Here is an 18,238-nt window from a genome sequence, read left to right as displayed (position 1 = left end):
ATGTCCTTTGATGCATACATTTTTAATTTTGTTGAAAGCCAGTTTATCTTTTCTCCTGTTGCTTGTATCATATCTAAGAATCCATTGCCTGATACAAGGGTCTGAAGATTTCCCCATACGTGTTGTAAGAGTTTTGTGGTTTTAGCTCTTATATTTAGGTTATGGATCCATTTTGAGTTATTTTACGTATATAGTATGATGTAAAGACCCAAATTCATTCCTTTGTACATGTCTATCCAGTTTTTCCAGTACCATTTGGTGAAGAGCTTATTCTTTCTCCATTGAGTGGATTTGGCACCCAATTGTTAAAAATCAATTGGCTGTAGAAGTCTGGGTTTCCTTTGTTTATTATAATGAATGACATCACTATATACCCAGTTGCCCACACTAGAAACCTGGGCATCAGTCTTGAGGCTTTTATCCTTTTTACCCCACATTCAGTCAGTATTAGGTCCTGTCAGTTCAACCTCTTTTTAAAATTTAATTTAAATTTTTAAAAAAGATTTATTTATTTATTTCTCTCCCCTTCTCCCCCCCACCCCAGTTGTCTGTTCTCTGTCTATTTGCTGCATGTTCTTCTTTGTCTGCTTCTGTTGTTGTCAGCAGCACAGGAATCTGTGTTTCTTTTTGTTGCGTCATCTTGTTGTGTCAGCTCTCAGTGTGTGTGGCGCCATTCCTGGGCAGGCTGCACTTTCTTTTGCACTGAGCGGCTCTCCTTGCGGTGCGCACTCCTTGCGCATGGGGCTTCCTTACGCGGGGGACACCCTTGCATGGCACAGCACTCCTTGCGCGCATCAGCGCTGCTCATGGGCCAGCTGCACACGGGTCAAGGAGGCCCGGGGTTTGAACCGCGGACCTCCCATGTGGTAGGTGGATGCCCTAACCACTGGGCCAAGTCCGCTTCCCAGTTCAACCTCTTAATAACTTTAATTTACACACTTCTCAAAATCTCCACTGCTGCCTGCCAAATTTTGGCCACCGTGTTGGGATTCCATTACTGCAGTAGTCGATACTTTGCTAGTCCATTCTTCATCCTGTAGCCAGAGACATTGTTCTAAATTCCATTTCTGCTTGTCCCTCATCTATGTTAAATCCTTCTGTGGCTTTCTGTTGTACTTCGAATGAAATCTAGATTCCATTACATGGCCTATAAGGCCTGTGTTTTCTAGTCCCTGTATTTTCTCTGGCCTTTCTTGCTGCCCTCTGCTTCACACAGTAGTGTGGTTGTTTGGACTTCCTTTAGTACATAGTACATGATGTGCTCTCTTTCTTTGTAAATTTTGTCTTTTTAAATACTGTGGTAGTTTGCCAAAGGCTACCAGTACCAGAAATGGGTTGGCTTTTGTTTGTTTTTTTTTGTTTTAAAGATTTATTTATCTCCCCTTCCTTCCCCATCCCGCCCTTGTCTGCTTTCTGTGTTCATTCGCTGTCCGCTTGTATTCTCATCAGACAGCACTGATCTATGGCTCTTTTTGTTGTGTCATCTTGCTGTGCCAGCTCTCCGTTTGTGTGGCACCACTCCAGGGTGGGCTGTGATTTCGCACGGGGCGCCTCTCCTGTGCACGGGGGCCACTCCTTGCACGGGGGGCATCCTTACACAAGGGCATCCCTGCATGGGCCAGCACTCCTTGTGTGCAGCAGCACTGCGCACGGGCCAGCTCACCACACGAGCCAGGAGGCCCTGGGCATCAAACCCGTGGACCTCCTATATGGTAGGCGGACGCTCTATTGTTGAGCCATATCTGCTTCCCCTGGGGAGGCTTTTTATAATGGGAATTTTACTTGGGGTAAAAGCTCACAGTTCTGAGGCCGTGAAATGTCCAAATCAAGGCACCCATCAGAGATGCTTTCTCACCAAAGCCAACTACTGGTAATCCTGGTGTCTGGCCACATAGCAAATATGGCTGCTGATCTCTACTGAGGTCTCTGCTTTCCCCTCTAGAACCTGTTCTCTCCTAGACCTCAGCAGTGGGCAGCCAGGCATGGGGCCTATACCTTTCTGGGCCTTCTTTCTCAGTTTCTCAGTGCTTTTTTGCTATTCTGCAACTTTGAGTGATCCTGGAGTCCTTTCTTTCACATGGCCAAATCAATATGGCAGAGCTCCGTTTTCTTCTGTATCTGTTTCTCTCTGAGTCTTCATTTATATCAGCTCCAGTAAGTGGTTGGAAATTCAACCTGAGTCACACATCATTGATGTAGTCCAATCAGAAAGGGTCTCATACCCAAAGAAATATATTACTAAATAAACATCATCTTTCTCTTTTTGGGATTCATACAAGAATTTCAAACTGACCCAAATACTATTCCTTCTTCTTTGTATACTGGTCTAACCCATTCAAGATCATTCAGGTCAGCTTGGATATCACTTTCTCAGGGAAGCCTAACCTGATTCTTCTAGGCTTAATACTTAGGTAGCATTTTTTTGTAAGCCGAGTTTGAAATCTAGACTAATGTACAAAAGCTTATTTAATCTACTATTTATCAAAAGTGTAGCTCTTATGTTACTATATCAACTACCTTTAATTGTCAGTTATGAAATTGTGTTGATGAGGAAGTGAATGCTGAGATTCAACATGGGTTCCAGAAATATCTTTGCCTAATCGCACGTTGTCTAAGGAGTCTTCTTAGGTAAAATATTATTGCTTAGCTTTCAAGTTGTATTTGTATGTGTAGGAGTTGTGGGGAAAACCTGAGGACATACTCTTTTTAAAGAATTTTTTAGTTTTGAAATACTTTGATTCTTTCAGGACAAAATATAGAGAAAACCTATTCCCTCAGATGCCCAGATCCACCAATTTTAACGTTTTGCCACATTTGCTGTATCATTCTGTCTATCCATCTATCTATCTTCTAAAGACTTGAGTGTAGATTATATAATCATGCTCCTTAAATACTTGATACTGTCATGTACATTTCCTGAGAACAAGGATATTCACTTATATGTCCACCTTAAGTGCAGTTAACAAGTTCAAGAAATTTAACATTGATATAAAGCTTACATTCTGTATTCCAGTTTTTTTCATATGTCACATTAATGTCCTTTTGAGCTTTTTCTCTTCCTTTTTATATCCCTTCCAGGATCACATATTGCATTTAATTGTCATTCTCTTTTTAGTTGCACTCTCTTTTCTTTATTTTTAATTATGGGAACACATACACAACATTAACTTTGCTATTACAGCCATTCTCAAGCATAAAATTAAGTGGGATTAATCACATTCACAGTGTAGTGGTACTCTCACCACCTCCCACTACTAAAACTTTCCCATCTCCCCAAACAGAAACCCTATACCTCGTATGCACTAACTTCCCATTCCTCTGCCCCCCACACCTAGCAACCTGTATTCTAATTTTTGTCTCCATGAACTTGCATATTCCACAGTATTTTCTTTGTAGTGACCATGGGCTTAAATTTAACATCCTAAGTCTGTAATAATCTTGTTTGTTTTGATACCAACTTAATTTCAGTAGTATACACAAACTGTGCTCCTATACCTTTCCATTTCCCTATCTTTATGCCATTCTTGTCATGAATTGTATGTTATACTGTTAGAGGTTTGCAATAATTAACAAGCTGTAGTTCCGTTTCCTCTGATATGCACTGGGGAAAGGCTAACCCCATCCCCCTTAAGCCTACATGTCCAAGGGCACGGCACTTCCCCACAGGTTAAATGAAGAAACCACATAGAGAGGGTAGTAAAGGGAAATGGAAACCTTTCCTACCTACATATCGGAGGGAGATAAAATTCCTACAGAACAAAGAAACATCTGCTCCTGCAACATTCCAAGAAACCATAACTCCCTAACTCACTATCTTCTAGTCACTATTAGGGAAAGTCTTCATCTCTAGGGCTTCCTATTGGTCCCTGCACTTTACTTGGACCCTCAACCCCCTCCCACTAACTATCATTTCTCTGCCTAGGAAAGTTCTGTATAAATTCAAGTCCCCCCTTCCAGGAGTGGGCTGAAGTCTCTCTTCAGACCCCACCATGCTGGTGGGGGGCTGAAGTCTGTTCTTCAGATCCCCCTGTTAGGAGAGCTTCTCAATAAATCTTTCTTTATCTATAGTCCTTTCAGTCTGTGTCCCAATAAGCACCGTGTTTTTGCCAACATATACATTGAGTCCCAAACCACTAATTTATCATTACCTTTTATGTATTTGTTTTTTAGATCCTGTGGAAGTAAAAACGTGGAGTCACACACAAATGAAACAATAGTACTAGCATTTATATTTACCTATGTTGTTACTCTCACTAGAGAGCTTTATTCAATCTAATACCTATTATCCTTTCCTTTCAACCTACAGAACTCTCTAGCATCTCTTGTAGGGTAGTCTAGTGATGACAGAATCCCTCAGCTTTTGTTTATCTGAGAATGTCTTAATCTCTTGCTCATTTTTCAAAGACAGTTTTGCTGGGTATGGAATTCTCATTGGTAATTTCTCATTGGTAATTTCTTGCCTTCGGCACTTTAACGCTGTCATTCCACTACCTTCTTGCCTCCATGGTTTCTAATGAGAAATTGATTTTAATCTTATTGAGCTTCCCTTGTACATGACATGTTCCTTCTCTCTTTCAGCTTTCAGAATTCTTTATCCTTGGCATTCAACAGTTTGATTATAATATGTCACAGTAGGATCTATTTGGGTTTATCCTGTTTAGAGTTCATTGAGCATCTTGGATGTGTGTATTCAAGTCTTACGTTAAATTTGGGAAGTGGTCAACCATTATTTCTTTTAATATTCTCTTTGCCTCCTTCTCTCTTTCTTCTCCTTCTGAGATTACCACAATGTGTATATGGGTATGCTTAATGGTTGCCCCACAGGTTCCTCAGACTGTATTCACCTTTCTTTATTCTTTTTCTTTCTCTTCAGACTGGATGATTTCAATAGCTTGATCTTTAAGTTCACTGATTTCGTTCTTCTGCCAGCTCCAATCTGCTGTTGAATCCCCCTAGGTCATTTTTAATTCCTGCTACTGTGGTCTTTAGCTCTGGTTAGGTCATCTTCATATTTTCCATTTCTATATTAATATTTCCCTTGTGTTCATCTGTTGCCTTCCTGATTTATTCTTTTACTTCTTGAGTAAAAAAATTTAGGACCATTTTTTAAAAGTCTTTGGTATGTCCCATGTCTTGTCCTCCATACTGATGATTTCTAAAGCTTTAATATTCTCTTTTGTCTGGATCATCTCTTCCTTTCTTTGCATATTTTGTTATATTTTGTTGAAACCTGGGCATTTTGATATTTTAAGGTGTTATTGCTAGAATTTAGACTCTGAGGCCTCTGTTCCTTAAGATGGAAGATTGTATCTAGCTAGTGTTATGAAAGAGCTTTCCTTGATTGCCAGGAGCTAACCAAAATCTTAGTAGTAGTAGTAGTAGTAGTAGTAGTAGTAGTAGTAGTAGTAGTAGTAATAGTAGTAGTAGTGGTAGTGGTGGTGGTGGTGGTACTAGTACTTTGCCAGAAGCTAACTAAAATAATAGTAGTAGTAGTGGCAGCATCAATAGTAGTAATAGGGATAGGAGAAGGACGAAGAGAGTTTGAAAAAAATTCTACCAAGACCTGTAAGAAATGGCAAGATCCTGAAGCTCTCTGTTTCCTATTCCTGTTTTTTTTGGGGGGGTGGGGTGGGGTGGGGATTGACAAGAAATTAAGGAGTAAGTAGTAGGTATCTTCCTGAATAGTGGAAATAAAACTCAGCCCTGGAAAGCTGCCTTTAATTAGTGAAGCTGCCTGCATAGATAACACATTGCCGATTTGTTTCTCCTAGGACTGCAACAAGCCATATCTCATTGTCTGCACTTTGCATCTTTTCCATTTCACTCAAAACTCAAAAAAGGTTTCTTTACTTATGCGAAGAAGAAGAGAACTCAAACTTCAGTGAGGAGCTCTGATCTGTTTGTGAATAACCTTCCTGCCCCTGTTTTGATTATGTTTAATTTTTGTTTCCTTTTCACTGATTTGAGCACTATCCAGATTTCTGTTAGGAATATTCTTACTTAGTATTAATATTCTAAAACCATTGAAGACTTTGGTATCTAGTTGTAGCATTTATGCTGTTGTCCTTCATTTTCAAAGGTGATATCAGAGATTATAATTTCTGCATGTGGTTGTGACTGAAAAGACCAGTTTTCACAATTTTCTATCATAAAATTATAAAATGAAGTTCACATATGAAAATAAATGGCATTTCTTATTTAATATAATGTAAGAATCTTTTTTTTTTTTTTTAAAGATTTATTTATTTATTTTAATGCCCCCCCCCCCTCCCCTGGTTGTCTGTTCTTGGTGTCTATTTGCTGCGTCTTGTTTCTTTGTCCGCTTCTGTTGTCGTCAGCGGCACGGAAAATGTGGGCGGCGCCATTCCTGGGCAGGCTGCTCTTTCTTTTCACGCTGGGCGGCTTTCCTCACGGGCGCACTCCTTGTGCGTGGGGCTCCCCCACGCGGGGGACACCCTTGCGTCGCACGGCACTCCTTGCGCGCATCAGTGCTGCGCATGGCCAGCTCCACACGGGTCAAGGAGGCCCGGGGTTTGAACCGCGGACCTCCCATATGGTAGACGGACGCCCTAACCACTGGGCCAAAGTCCGTTTCCCTAATGTAAGAATCTTTAAGTCAGTATAGCTCCACATTGATTAACCACCACATTAAAATAACTAGTTCTGATTTTTGTGGTAGACAGAACAAGGAGAAAGTTTTAAAAGTTAAACATGTTTGTGTCTATGAGTAATTTATAATTTCCTGGAATTGTTTTCAATTAATGCTTGTTAGATTTTTCTCCAGGAAACTCCAAGGAGGTAGTTTCAACAAAAGTCAAATGGATATTTTTAAAAATCAAAAGTGCCACAAACACAGATTAACATTTTAGAGGGGAGTGATAAGGTTATATGCAAGTGATAAATGTTTGTTTGAATTTAGGAAAGATAAGATGATCCAGTAACGCTATTTGCTAATGTCACTTCCAATTGTATTTTACCACTTGAAAAACTTTGTACTTATTAATTAGGTCATCATAGAAAGGATTTTAGTTTTCAGAATTTGGTTTTGGAGATTAATACCTTTTTTAATGTAGCACAGTCACTTCCCAGTCAACTGGTACAGTTGGTTGTTAGGGCCAGTGGGATACTTCGGTTAGCATGTTTATTCAATGACTGCCAGGAAAAAAGGGTAATATGTAAATTCCTTCAGATTTTTGGGAATCAGAATCTCAGAAAATCTGAAATTTCAATTTAAATGTTTTCCTCTCTGGCTTTCAATTGTCTTTATTTCTGATACTGGAAGATTTCCCTTCTTTCTTGGAAGATAAGTTATGTATTTAATTTTATTTGGTGATGGAGGGAAGTTATATTTTATCCAACATCTGAAATCATGTATTTAAGTTGGGGACAAAGATGGTTTTAAGTTTTTAGAAAGGGAAGAAGTTTGAAATAAAAATTCTATGATATGTATATTTTCTCTGACCCAGACCTTTTCTCAGAAGGGATTAGGAACTACTGTTTGTCAGTGGAATACTTTTAGAATATAATCAATTAGGTGACTGTCTGTTATGCTACAATATTTCATATTGATCTTTTAAATGCCACTGTGAATGCAATTGTACTTATGTTCTTATGTGCATGAGTAAGAGTTTATCTAGGGGATACACCTACAAGTGGAATTCCTGAGTTACTGATTTAGGGCTTTAGTCAACATTGCCAAATATCTCTTCAAAATGATACTTCCACCAATTTATTTCCACAACTAGTACATTAGAGTTCTCTGTGATGACTGATTTTTTTTTCATGCATTTATTGGACACACTCTTATGATTTTTTCTAGTAGATTGTTTATATTTTATTGATTTTTAGAAGTTCATATATTCTGGATAATCATTTGTCAGCGATACATATTTCAGATACCACCACCCAGTCTATCCTCTTGTTTTTCATTTTTCTCATGATATCTTTTCTTAAACAAAAGATATGTAATTTTCATGTCATTAAATTTAAGTTTTTCCTTTCTTTTTTTTTAAAGATTTATTTATTTCTCTCCCCTTCCCCCACCCCAACCCTGGTTGTCTGTCCTCTCTGTCTATTTACTGTGTCTTCTTTGTCTGCTTCTGTTGTTGTCAGTGGCACAGGAATCTGTGTTTCTTTTTGTTGCGTCATCTTGTGTCAGCTCTCCGTGTGGGTGGCGCCATTCTTGGGCAGGCTGCACTTTCTTTCACGCTGGGTGACTCTCCTCACAGGGCACACTCCTTGCATGTGAGGCTCCCCTACTTAGGGACACCCCTATGTGGCACGCATTCCTTGCCCACATCAGCACTGCATGTGGGCCAGCTCCACACGGTTCAAGGAGGCCCAGGGTTTGAACCGCGGACCTCCCATGTGGTCGACGGATGCCCTAACCACTGGGCCAAGTCCGCCGCCAGTTTTTCCTTTCAGTGTTCATATTTTTCAATCCTTTTATACCCTAATGTCATAGAAATAGACTAAAATTTCTTAGGAAAATTAAAAAATTTTCCTTTTTACACTTTAATCTATCTGGAATTTGTTTTGGTATTTAGTATAAGATAGTGATTGAGTGTTATTGTTTACTTCTTTACAAATTTTTTACTCTTTAAATTTTAGAATCATTTGCTGAGATCTATGACAAAATGTAAGGGGCGGTTGGATTGTGTTGAATTTATAGATTACTTTGGAGAAAATGGACAACATAATAATATTAAATATTTCCAGCCTAAACATAGTAATTTCTCCATTTAAGTCTTCTCTTATGTTCTTCAATATTTTATAATTTTATACATAAGAATTTTCTTTCAAAGTTTTTATTTATGTTTTATTTATTTCTCTCCCCTTCCCCACCCCCAGTTGTCTTCTCTCTGTGTCCATTCACTGTGTGTTCTTTTGTGTCCGCTTGTATTCTTGTCAGTGGCACCAGGAATCTGTGTCTCTTTTGGTTGTGTCATCTTGCTATTTCAGCACTCCATGTGTGCAGTGCTCCTGGGCAGGCTGCACTTTTTTCACATAGGGCAGCTCTCCTTGTGGGGGTGCACTCCTTGCACGTGGGGCTCCCCTATGTGGCGGACAACCCTGTGTGGCACGGCACTCCTTGCACACCTCAGCACTGTGTGTGGGCCAGCTCACCACATGGGCCAGGAGGCCCTGGGTTTGAACCCTGGACCTCCCATGTGGTAGGTGGATGCTCTATCATTTGAGCCAAATCTGCTTCCCAGGATTTTTTTTTTAAGATTTTTAAAATTTACTCCCCCCCCCCCCCCACTCCTCCCTCATTGTCTGCTCTCTGTATCCATTCACTGTGTGTTCTTCTCTGTCTGCTTGTATTCTCATTAGGCAGCTCCGGGAACTGATCCTGGGACCTTCCAGAGTGGGAGAGAGGTGATCATTCTCTTGTGCCACCTCAGCTCCCTGATCTGCTACATCTCTTATTATCTGTCCTCTGTGTCTCTTTTTGTGAATCATCTTGCTGCACCAGCTCTCTGCACTGGGCAGCACTCCTGTGAGGGACAGTAGTCTGTGTAAGCCAGCTCTCCTGCATGGGATAGCACTTCGAGTGGGCCAGCTCTCCGCACAGGCCAGCTTGCCTTCACCAGGAGGCCCTGGGCATTGAACGCTGGACCTCCTATATGGTAGACAGGAACTCAGTTGCTTGAGCGACATCTGCTTCCCTCCATAAACATTCTTATATTTCTCATTAATTTTATTTCTATGTTTCTAATAATCTAATAGCTTCGTCTACTTGTAAATTATTAACCATATACATTGTGCTCTATGATATTTTCTCATCCACCTTCTCTTATGAGTAATTTTAAATCTACAGGAGAGTTGAAAGAGTAGTATAGTGAACATCCTTATACCTGTCAGCTGGATCTACAATGCTTTTTACACACACACACACACACACATGCACTTGCTGAGCCATTTGAGAGTAAATTGCAGATTCCATGACATGTTATTCTTAAATACTTCAATATGTAGCTCTGAAATCTTAATACACTCTTACATAAATACCATTATCAACACCAATACTATTATTAATACCATGTCACACTCAAGAAATTGAATATTTGATACATTATAGTATCAATACATTACAGCAATTATCTGATATTTAATCTGTTGAGCAGGATTTTAAAAATAATTGCCTTTTCTAATTAGGTATTAAAAATGATTATGAGCTCCTGAGTTTTAATTTTTTTATCATGAACATAGCAATACTGATAAATTCATATTAGTTCTAATATTTTGACTTTAGATATTCTTGGAAAGGATGATGAAATCTTATTGATAGTAATAATTTGACTCTAGTTTTTTAGCCTTTCTTTTTAGATAATCAAGTCATCTACAAATAAGAATTTCATTTTCATTATCTTCTCTTACATAGCTTTTTTTTTTCCTGCGATACCAGAGGCCGGAGGTTGAACCCAGGACCTCATATGTGGGAAGCTGGCACTTAACCACTGAGCCACATTGGCTTTCTTGAGTTGGTTTTTTGTTTGTTTTGCTTGTTATTCATTTTTGTTTTATAAGGAAGCACCAGGAACTGAACCCGGGATCTCCCATGTGGGAGGTGGGAGCTTAACTGCTTGAGCCACATCTGCTCTCCCTCTTACATCACTTTTAATCAAATTGTAGGAAAAGCAGATTCTTCCAATTAATTTTAATATCATTCTAATTACTTTATTTGGTATATAGTCTTAAAGGTGTGTGTCTTAGTTAAACTATAAAGTACATGAAAATAAAATATACGTTTTTTGTATTTTAGGAAAATTCACGAATTGTGAGAGTGAAAGTTATAGCTGGAATAGGCCTTGCCAAGAAGGATATCTTGGGATCCAGGTACGGATAACAAGTTGGGTTGTAATTTTAAAACTTACTATTTGTTAATTTCTTCTAAACTTTGATTAAATGAAAACTCTAATAATATTATTAGTAATGTTTTGTGCTAAGTAGAATAGTAATATTTCCAAGTTGTTGGTTTACTACATGCCTTGCTATCTGAATTAATGAATTTGTGAAATTAGACAAAGGGCACAAATCAAGGTGGTAGTTATACATTATTGATTCCACTGCTACGAATGGGTAAAATTCTAACAGATAACAGTATCTAGCAGATAACAACCATAAACTCTGTTTATGATACAAAATACAGCATCTGGAAGAGAGTGGAGAGTAAACAGAAGTAGGCAGATTCTAATGGGGAGTCCACATGCGAAGGAGGGCGGTTGTACTGAATGAGTTCCTAATTTCATGAATTGGTCTGAGGACAGGCAGTATTGGAACCTAGAAAAATAATAGTCTTCCTGGCCTGCAGAACAAGAAGATTAAAACTGAGGAAAGCATGGCGATTGGAGGAGAGGGGGACATAGGGTGGAATTCCGGAAGGGAAAGACCTGGGGAAGAGATTCCCAAACTGTGTCTTCTCACATTTCTTGTTAACCTTGAACCATATGCAAATTAGATTCAAAGCAGCTCAGCTAAAGATAAAAGGTCTGAACCAAGATCAGAGTTGCAGCCCAAGAAATAGGGTTTAGGTTCTTGTCCAAGCAAGATAATTAATTAACCGCATGTCAGAATAAAAGAAAAACACAATTAGAGATAAATGGCAAAATCCAGAGTCTTCACAAGTTAACATTTATAATGCCTGGAATATAATCCAAAATACTCAGCCTGTAGAGCATCAGGGAAATGTAACGCATTGTCAATGGAGAAAAGAAGATGTGTTCACAATAAATCTCAGGAATGAAATAGAAACCATAAACAAAGAAAATTCTGGAACTGAAAATAACCATGTTTGAAATTAAAATTCTTGGGTGGATTAGCAGAAAAGAGATTGAGAGAAAAGAGTAATTGAACTTCAAGAAAGAGTGATAGAAATTATTTTCCAATAAGAATGTGAGAGAGAAAAGAGAAAAAATTAGCAGAGTTTTAGATAACATCCAGCCATCTAATGTTCATATAATTGGTGTCCCAGAAGGAAAGGAGAGAGAAATAATAAGGAAAAACATTTCAGGGTGGGTTATAGACAACAACTAATATTGGTAGACTGTTACAGCCCAGCTCCCAAAGGGCATGACTTGGGGCGACCACAAGACCAAAGAACACACCTGGCTTTTCGTCAGGTGTAAGCTTTTTTGGGACTTCCAAACAGGAGAGATTCGTTGATGGTGGCTAGTCAAAGAATGAATGAAGTTAAAGCTCCACAAAGAGATGAGAAAATGAGGGATGATTTATACGGGGTTTTAGAGAAAGGACATTCCGTAGGGTATGAGAACAGAGTTCCTGCTAGGGTCACGTGAAGTGGACACATGGGGTGTGGTGATGTTTTCACTATTCTCCTGGGAAGGATATTTACTGCTTTGGGAAGATTATAGTTTATGAAACTATGCATTCTCTCCCTTCTGGGGAGGGTTGTTAACTTAATGTTCAACATTAAAAAAACAGTCAATGTATTTTATCATGTTACTGTATCAGAGAAGAAGCAGCACATGATCATTTTAATAGATGTAGAAAATGCATTAGACAAAATTCAGTTCCCCATTCATGATAAAACTCTCAACATATTAAGAATAAAATAGGTGGTTAGCATAATTCATCGTATTAATAGAATAAAAGGAAAAGACATCATTTTACTAAATACAGGGAAAGCATTTGACGAAATTCAACACCCTTTCCTGATAAAAACTTTCAGCCAACTAGGAAAAGAAGGGAATGTCCTACACCTGATTAAGAATATCTATGAAAAAAACAATAGTCAGCATCACACTTAATCGTTACACTCTGAATACTTTCTGTTTAAGCTCAGGAGTAAGGCAAGGTTGTCTGCTCTCACTATCTATTTAACAAAGTTCTGGAGTTCTATCTGTCTAATACAGTAAGGAAAAGAAGGAAGAGGCAAAACTGTCTTTATTTGCAGATAGCATGATTGTGTATGTAAAAAACTCTAAGGAATCTACCAAAAGAAAGCTAGTAGAACTAATAAGTAAATTTTGTAAGGTCACAAGATAAAAATACAAATACAAATCAATTATATTTCTATACCCTATCAATGAGCAAATGGAAAATAAATTTTTTAAATCTCAGTTTAAAATAGTATAAAAATAATATACTTAGAAATAAATTTGTAAGACCAGTACACTGAAAGTTACAAAACATTGCTGAGGGAAATTGAAGGAGATATAAATAAATGGAGAAATATGTCATGAACATGGATTGGAAAACTCAGTATGGTTTGGGGGGTATTTTGCCCCAAATTAATCTAGAGATTTGAAACACAATCCCAATCTAAATTCCAGAATACTTTTTTTTGGTTTGGAATTATTTGACTCAACCCATAATTTAAAGAAGAAATAACAATGAGTATAAAAGAATAAAAATTTTAGCTGGATAATAATGAAAATACACTTTAGTCAAAGTTGTAGGATGCAGTTTAAGCAATACTTAGATGAAAATGTATAGCCACAAGTACATATTCCAAAAGATAAGTGAGGGAGAAAATCTGTTCTTTGAGTCTATTTCAAGAAGTTAGAGAACCTCCAGAAAAGTAAACTTCAAGAAAGTATAAGGAAGAAAATAATAAAGACAAATGCAGACATTAATGATATATAATATAAAATATACAGCATATAGGATCAACACAGTCGAAAGCTCAGATCTTCAAAAGACTTATACAATTGATAAAACCTAGCAATTGTCATCAAGGAAATGTGAATGAAAGCACAAATAACCATTGCCATGAATGAATAAGGAGACATCACTGTATATCCTACAGACAGGAAAGTATGGTAAAAAATAATATAAGAGCTTTATACCAGTAAATTTTTTGGGGGTAGGTTTTTTATTAAGGTGAATTTCACATAATATTAAAGTGAACAGTTCAGTGACATTTAGTACATTCACAGTGTTGTGCAACTACCACTTCTATCTAGTTCTAAAACATTTTCATCACCCAAAAGATAATCTAGTACCCAATAAGCAGTTGCTCCCATTCCCTCCTGCCACTCAACCACCACTCTGTGTTTTGTTTCTATGGAGTTACTTGCCAGAATACCTTTTTAAGAAATTGATAAGCTGATTCCAATATTTATGTGGAAAATTAAAGGACATAGACTAGCCAAAACAATTTTGAAAAAGAAAAACTAGTTTGGAGGATATATAATTTTGAAAAGGAAGAACTAGTTTGGAGGATCTGCGACCTGATTTCAAGACTTAAGTCTATAATTATGGTAATGAAAAGAGTGGCATTGACATAAGAATAGATATATAGTTCAATGGAATAGAATAGAGAGTTTAAAATGTATTTATATGTTCTTCAGCTGCTTTTTGACAAAAGTGCTCAGGTAATTCAAGGAGGAAAGGATAGCCTGTTGTACTAGAACAACTCTACCTGTATGGAACAAAATGAACCTCATCCTTTACATAACATGATACACAAAATTAAGAAGAGCTAAACTATAAAACTTCCAGGAAAATATGTGGGAGAAAAATCTTTGCTCTCCTGGCTGTCACAAAAAAAGATTTCTTGAACAGAATCTAAAAGCATGTACCATAAAAGAAAAAAAAATAGTTGAAATGGACTTCATTAGAATTAAAAACTTTTGTTCTTTGAAAGATACAGTTTGAGAAAAGAAAAGGGAAGCCACTGATAGGGGAAAATATTTTCAAAATATTTACCTGGTAAAGGGCTTCATCTGCAATATAGAAAGCCCTTTTATAATTCAATGATAATAATTACATGATAAAAAAGCCAATTAAAAATGCACAAAAGTTTTGAATAGATAATGTCAGTGGATTCTCTGGGTGGAGATATGTAACTGAATGATGAGATCTGGGATAGAGATTTACATTTATATACATTTTTACATTTATATTTATATTTGAGGGTATCTAGTTAGTTGTAAAACTATATATGAGATTGTGAAGAGGAAATGAAGGGTTAGAGCAGAGGACTGGAAGCAATACTTTCGAGATTATCAATATTTAATTGCCAGACAGTAGAAGAGGAACCTAAGAAAGACACTGACAGAGAATAGTTAGAATAGTACAAAGAAAACCAGAAGAGTTGTATCATAAAAGCTAAATGAGATGAGATTTTTCAAAGAGAAAATGGTCAGTGGTATCAAATTGAGTAGAAAGGGCCGATAAAATAAGTACCTGAAACATGTTCATTTCTTTAGTAAGATTGGTAACTTTTCAAGAATATTTTCAGAGGAACATGTCTGTAGGACAGAGGCAAAAACCAGATTGCAGGGTTTAAAGAGCAAGGGTTGTTACAGAATGAAGAAAGGGAGGTGGTATGCTATTGTGGTTTAAGAGCATGGGCTCTAGAGCCAGATACTGGAATTTCAGTCCTGGCTTTTTCATTTACAAGCTATGTGATCTGTATGAGTTGCTTTATCTGTGTACAAAATAGAGATAAGAATAGTACCTATCTCATAGGTGATTATAAGGATTCAAAGAATTAATATATGTAAACTCCTTAGAACTGTACTTGGCACAGAATAATTGCTATGTAAGTGTTGGTGGTGATTATAGATTATTTCATGAATAGCTTGACTAAGAAGGAAGGAGAGAATTGGTTTTGCTTTGCTAAAGGAGGGAGGGAGAGTCAAGGGAGGGTTTTTGAAAACATGTTTAAAGGCCTAGAATAAAAACCTAGAGGGGAGCAGATTTGGCTCATTTGATAAGAACGTCTGCCTACCACATGGAAGGTCCAAGGTTCAAACCCAGGGCCTCCTGACCTGTGTGGTGGGCTGGCCCATGCACAGTGCTGATGTGCGCAAGGAGCGCCCTGCCACGCAAGGGTGTCCCCGGCGTAGGGGAACACATGCAAAGATTGCACCCTGTAAGGAGAGCTGCCCTGTGCAAAAAAAGTGCAGCCTGCCTAGAAGTGGTGCCGCACACCCGGAGAGCTCAAACAACAAAAAAGAGACGCAGTTTCCCAGTGTTGCTGACAAGAGTACAAGCAGACACAGAAGAACACACAGTGAATGGACACAGAGAGCAGACAGCTGGGGGGAGGAGGGGAGAGAAATAAATAAAAAATAAAAATCATTTTTAAAAAAATCTAGACCAAAGAAAAGGCTGAAGGTACAAAAGAAAGAAGTGAAAAGAGATAGTGCAAGATTCTATAGAAGGTGGGAAGGAACTGGACAAAGGGACTGGCCTCCAACTGGAGGGAATCCTGAATCACTGAGGGTGGTGGCAATAAGGGTGGGTCCTAATAAACACCAGGGTGTTGGGAGTGGTCTGATAGCTTTGACTTTTGTCAATTAAAGTAAGAGATAAGTTTGTATGGGGAAATGGGGGGAGGGGAGGAGGAGCTGGTGGGAACAGAATGGTAAATTTTAGAATCCCCAAGGGAAATGAGGAAAAATGTGATCATGGACAAGTAAAGTGTTCAAAGTCTTTTATTTGCCAACCTAAATATCACAAGATTTTCCTTCCCCGTGTCTTTTTGTAGAAGAAGTTACTTGGCACGCAATTATTTTTAACTGAAAGTAGTTTGCTTTTATTTTGTAAAAAGAGTTTATACCCATGAGATAAACTTGGAACAATCTGAGGTATTACAAAACCAGGCTTGGGAATTACTGAATTAGCCATCTTAACTCAAAAGAAGAAAGAACGTAATAAAAAATCAAACAAAATCTCAAAAATCTGGGAAGGTTGGAAATCATCGGGCTAGTTATTAAAAGGTTTTATTTCTAATTCTTTGTGTTATTTCACTAACGTGGTACTTCAGCTTTTTAACAAGATGCAACTGTTACTATATTTATTTACCCCTGTCCAAGGAACCCTGACTTTTAAGTGTAGGAAATAATTGTAGCAATTGTTTATAAGGAGAATTCTATTTTTCTCATAGTTTTAGCAATCTGAACTTGGGATAAGCAACAATTAAAACTTTTTCTTAATTTGAACAGTGATCCTTATGTGAGAGTGACCTTATATGACCCAATGAATGGAGTTTTTACAAGTGCACAAACGAAAACCATTAAAAAGGTTAGACTTAATAGTATTTTTTTTAATTTTAAATGTATTTTTTATATGACAAAACATTTTAAAAAATTAGTTATACTATGTTTATTATCTTTTAGACTTTGAATCCAAAGTGGAATGAAGAAATATTATTCAGAGTAAGTATGCAATTTATTTCATTCAAACAACAAAATTTTTTTTTCTCAGTAGGTTAGAATTTTAAGTTCTCACTTATACTACTACTAAAATACACCTTATAAGAATTTCCCTAGATTTTGAAAAAAAAATTAAAAAGAATTGAAACTAGGCAAAACCATATTGATATGATCCAGAAGTCATTTATCCCCTGTAAAACATAAATGTGAAGTAATAGAGGGAGAGGTAAAAGACTATTATAAAACTGATATATTCTTATTCTAATAAGCAAAGTTGATTTAGAGACTGTATAATAGTTATACTCCAGTTTAGTAGATTTTGGTGTTTTCCCTTCAAAGATGATGTAATATGAATGGGTACCCAAGCAAGAGATGATGAGGCCCTATGAATAAATGGAGATACATATATATCCTTTCCATATTCCCACCTTCCTCCCCCATTCTCTCTCGTTATACCAAAGAGCAAACACCAATCAGCAGTTATTTCACACTCCTTGAGAGGGAACTTCTTGTGGTTTGAAGCTGTATGTACCCCAGAAAAACATATTCTTAAATCTAATACGTTCTTATGGGTGTGGACTCATTATAAGTTGGGCTTTTTGATGAGGTTACTTCAGTTAGGATGTGACTCACCTCAATCAGGATAGGTCTTAATCCTCTTACTTTATAAATGGTCTGAATACAGAGAGAGAGAGAAAGCCATGGAAGCAAGAAGTTAAAATGAAACCCAGAATAGAAGGTAGAAACCAGCAGACACCGCCATGTGCCTCGCCATGTGGCAGAGCCAAGGATTGCCAGTAGCACCTGGTCTTGAAGAAGAAAGCATTTCCTGTTGATGTCCTGATTGGGACATTTTTACAGTCTCAAACTATAAACTAAGAAATTCCCATTGTTTAAGGCAACACATTTCATTGTATCTGCTTATCTGCTGTAAGCAGCCTAGGAAACTAAAACAGATTTTGTTACCAGGAGTGGGGTAATGTAGAAATGGCTTTGGAAATGGGTAATAGGTAGATGCTGGAAGAAATGTGAAGTGCTTGATAGAAAACGCCTAGATTGCTTTGAAGGGACTTTTCGTAAAAATATGGATGCTGAAGGTACTTTTGTTG

General features: G+C 37.5%; 1 protein-coding gene across 1 annotated transcript in view; it reads left to right on the top strand.

The window, feature by feature from the left end:
* The window catches only part of NEDD4 (NEDD4 E3 ubiquitin protein ligase), a 191,298-nt gene that overhangs the window by 19,533 nt on the left and 153,527 nt on the right, over positions 1 to 18,238 (top strand). Inside the window, exons 2-4 of the mRNA XM_058294242.2 lie at positions 10,766 to 10,839; positions 16,920 to 16,998; positions 17,094 to 17,132. Coding sequence (XP_058150225.1) covers positions 10,766 to 10,839; positions 16,920 to 16,998; positions 17,094 to 17,132 — 192 coding nt within the window. The remainder of the gene's footprint in view (positions 1 to 10,765; positions 10,840 to 16,919; positions 16,999 to 17,093; positions 17,133 to 18,238) is intronic.

Source organism: Dasypus novemcinctus, chromosome 3, assembly GCF_030445035.2.
Source record: "Dasypus novemcinctus isolate mDasNov1 chromosome 3, mDasNov1.1.hap2, whole genome shotgun sequence".
Taxonomy (NCBI): Eukaryota; Metazoa; Chordata; class Mammalia; order Cingulata; family Dasypodidae; genus Dasypus; species Dasypus novemcinctus.
The sequence above is the reverse complement of the archived record's forward strand: the minus strand, read 5'-3'. Positions and strand labels throughout refer to the sequence as shown.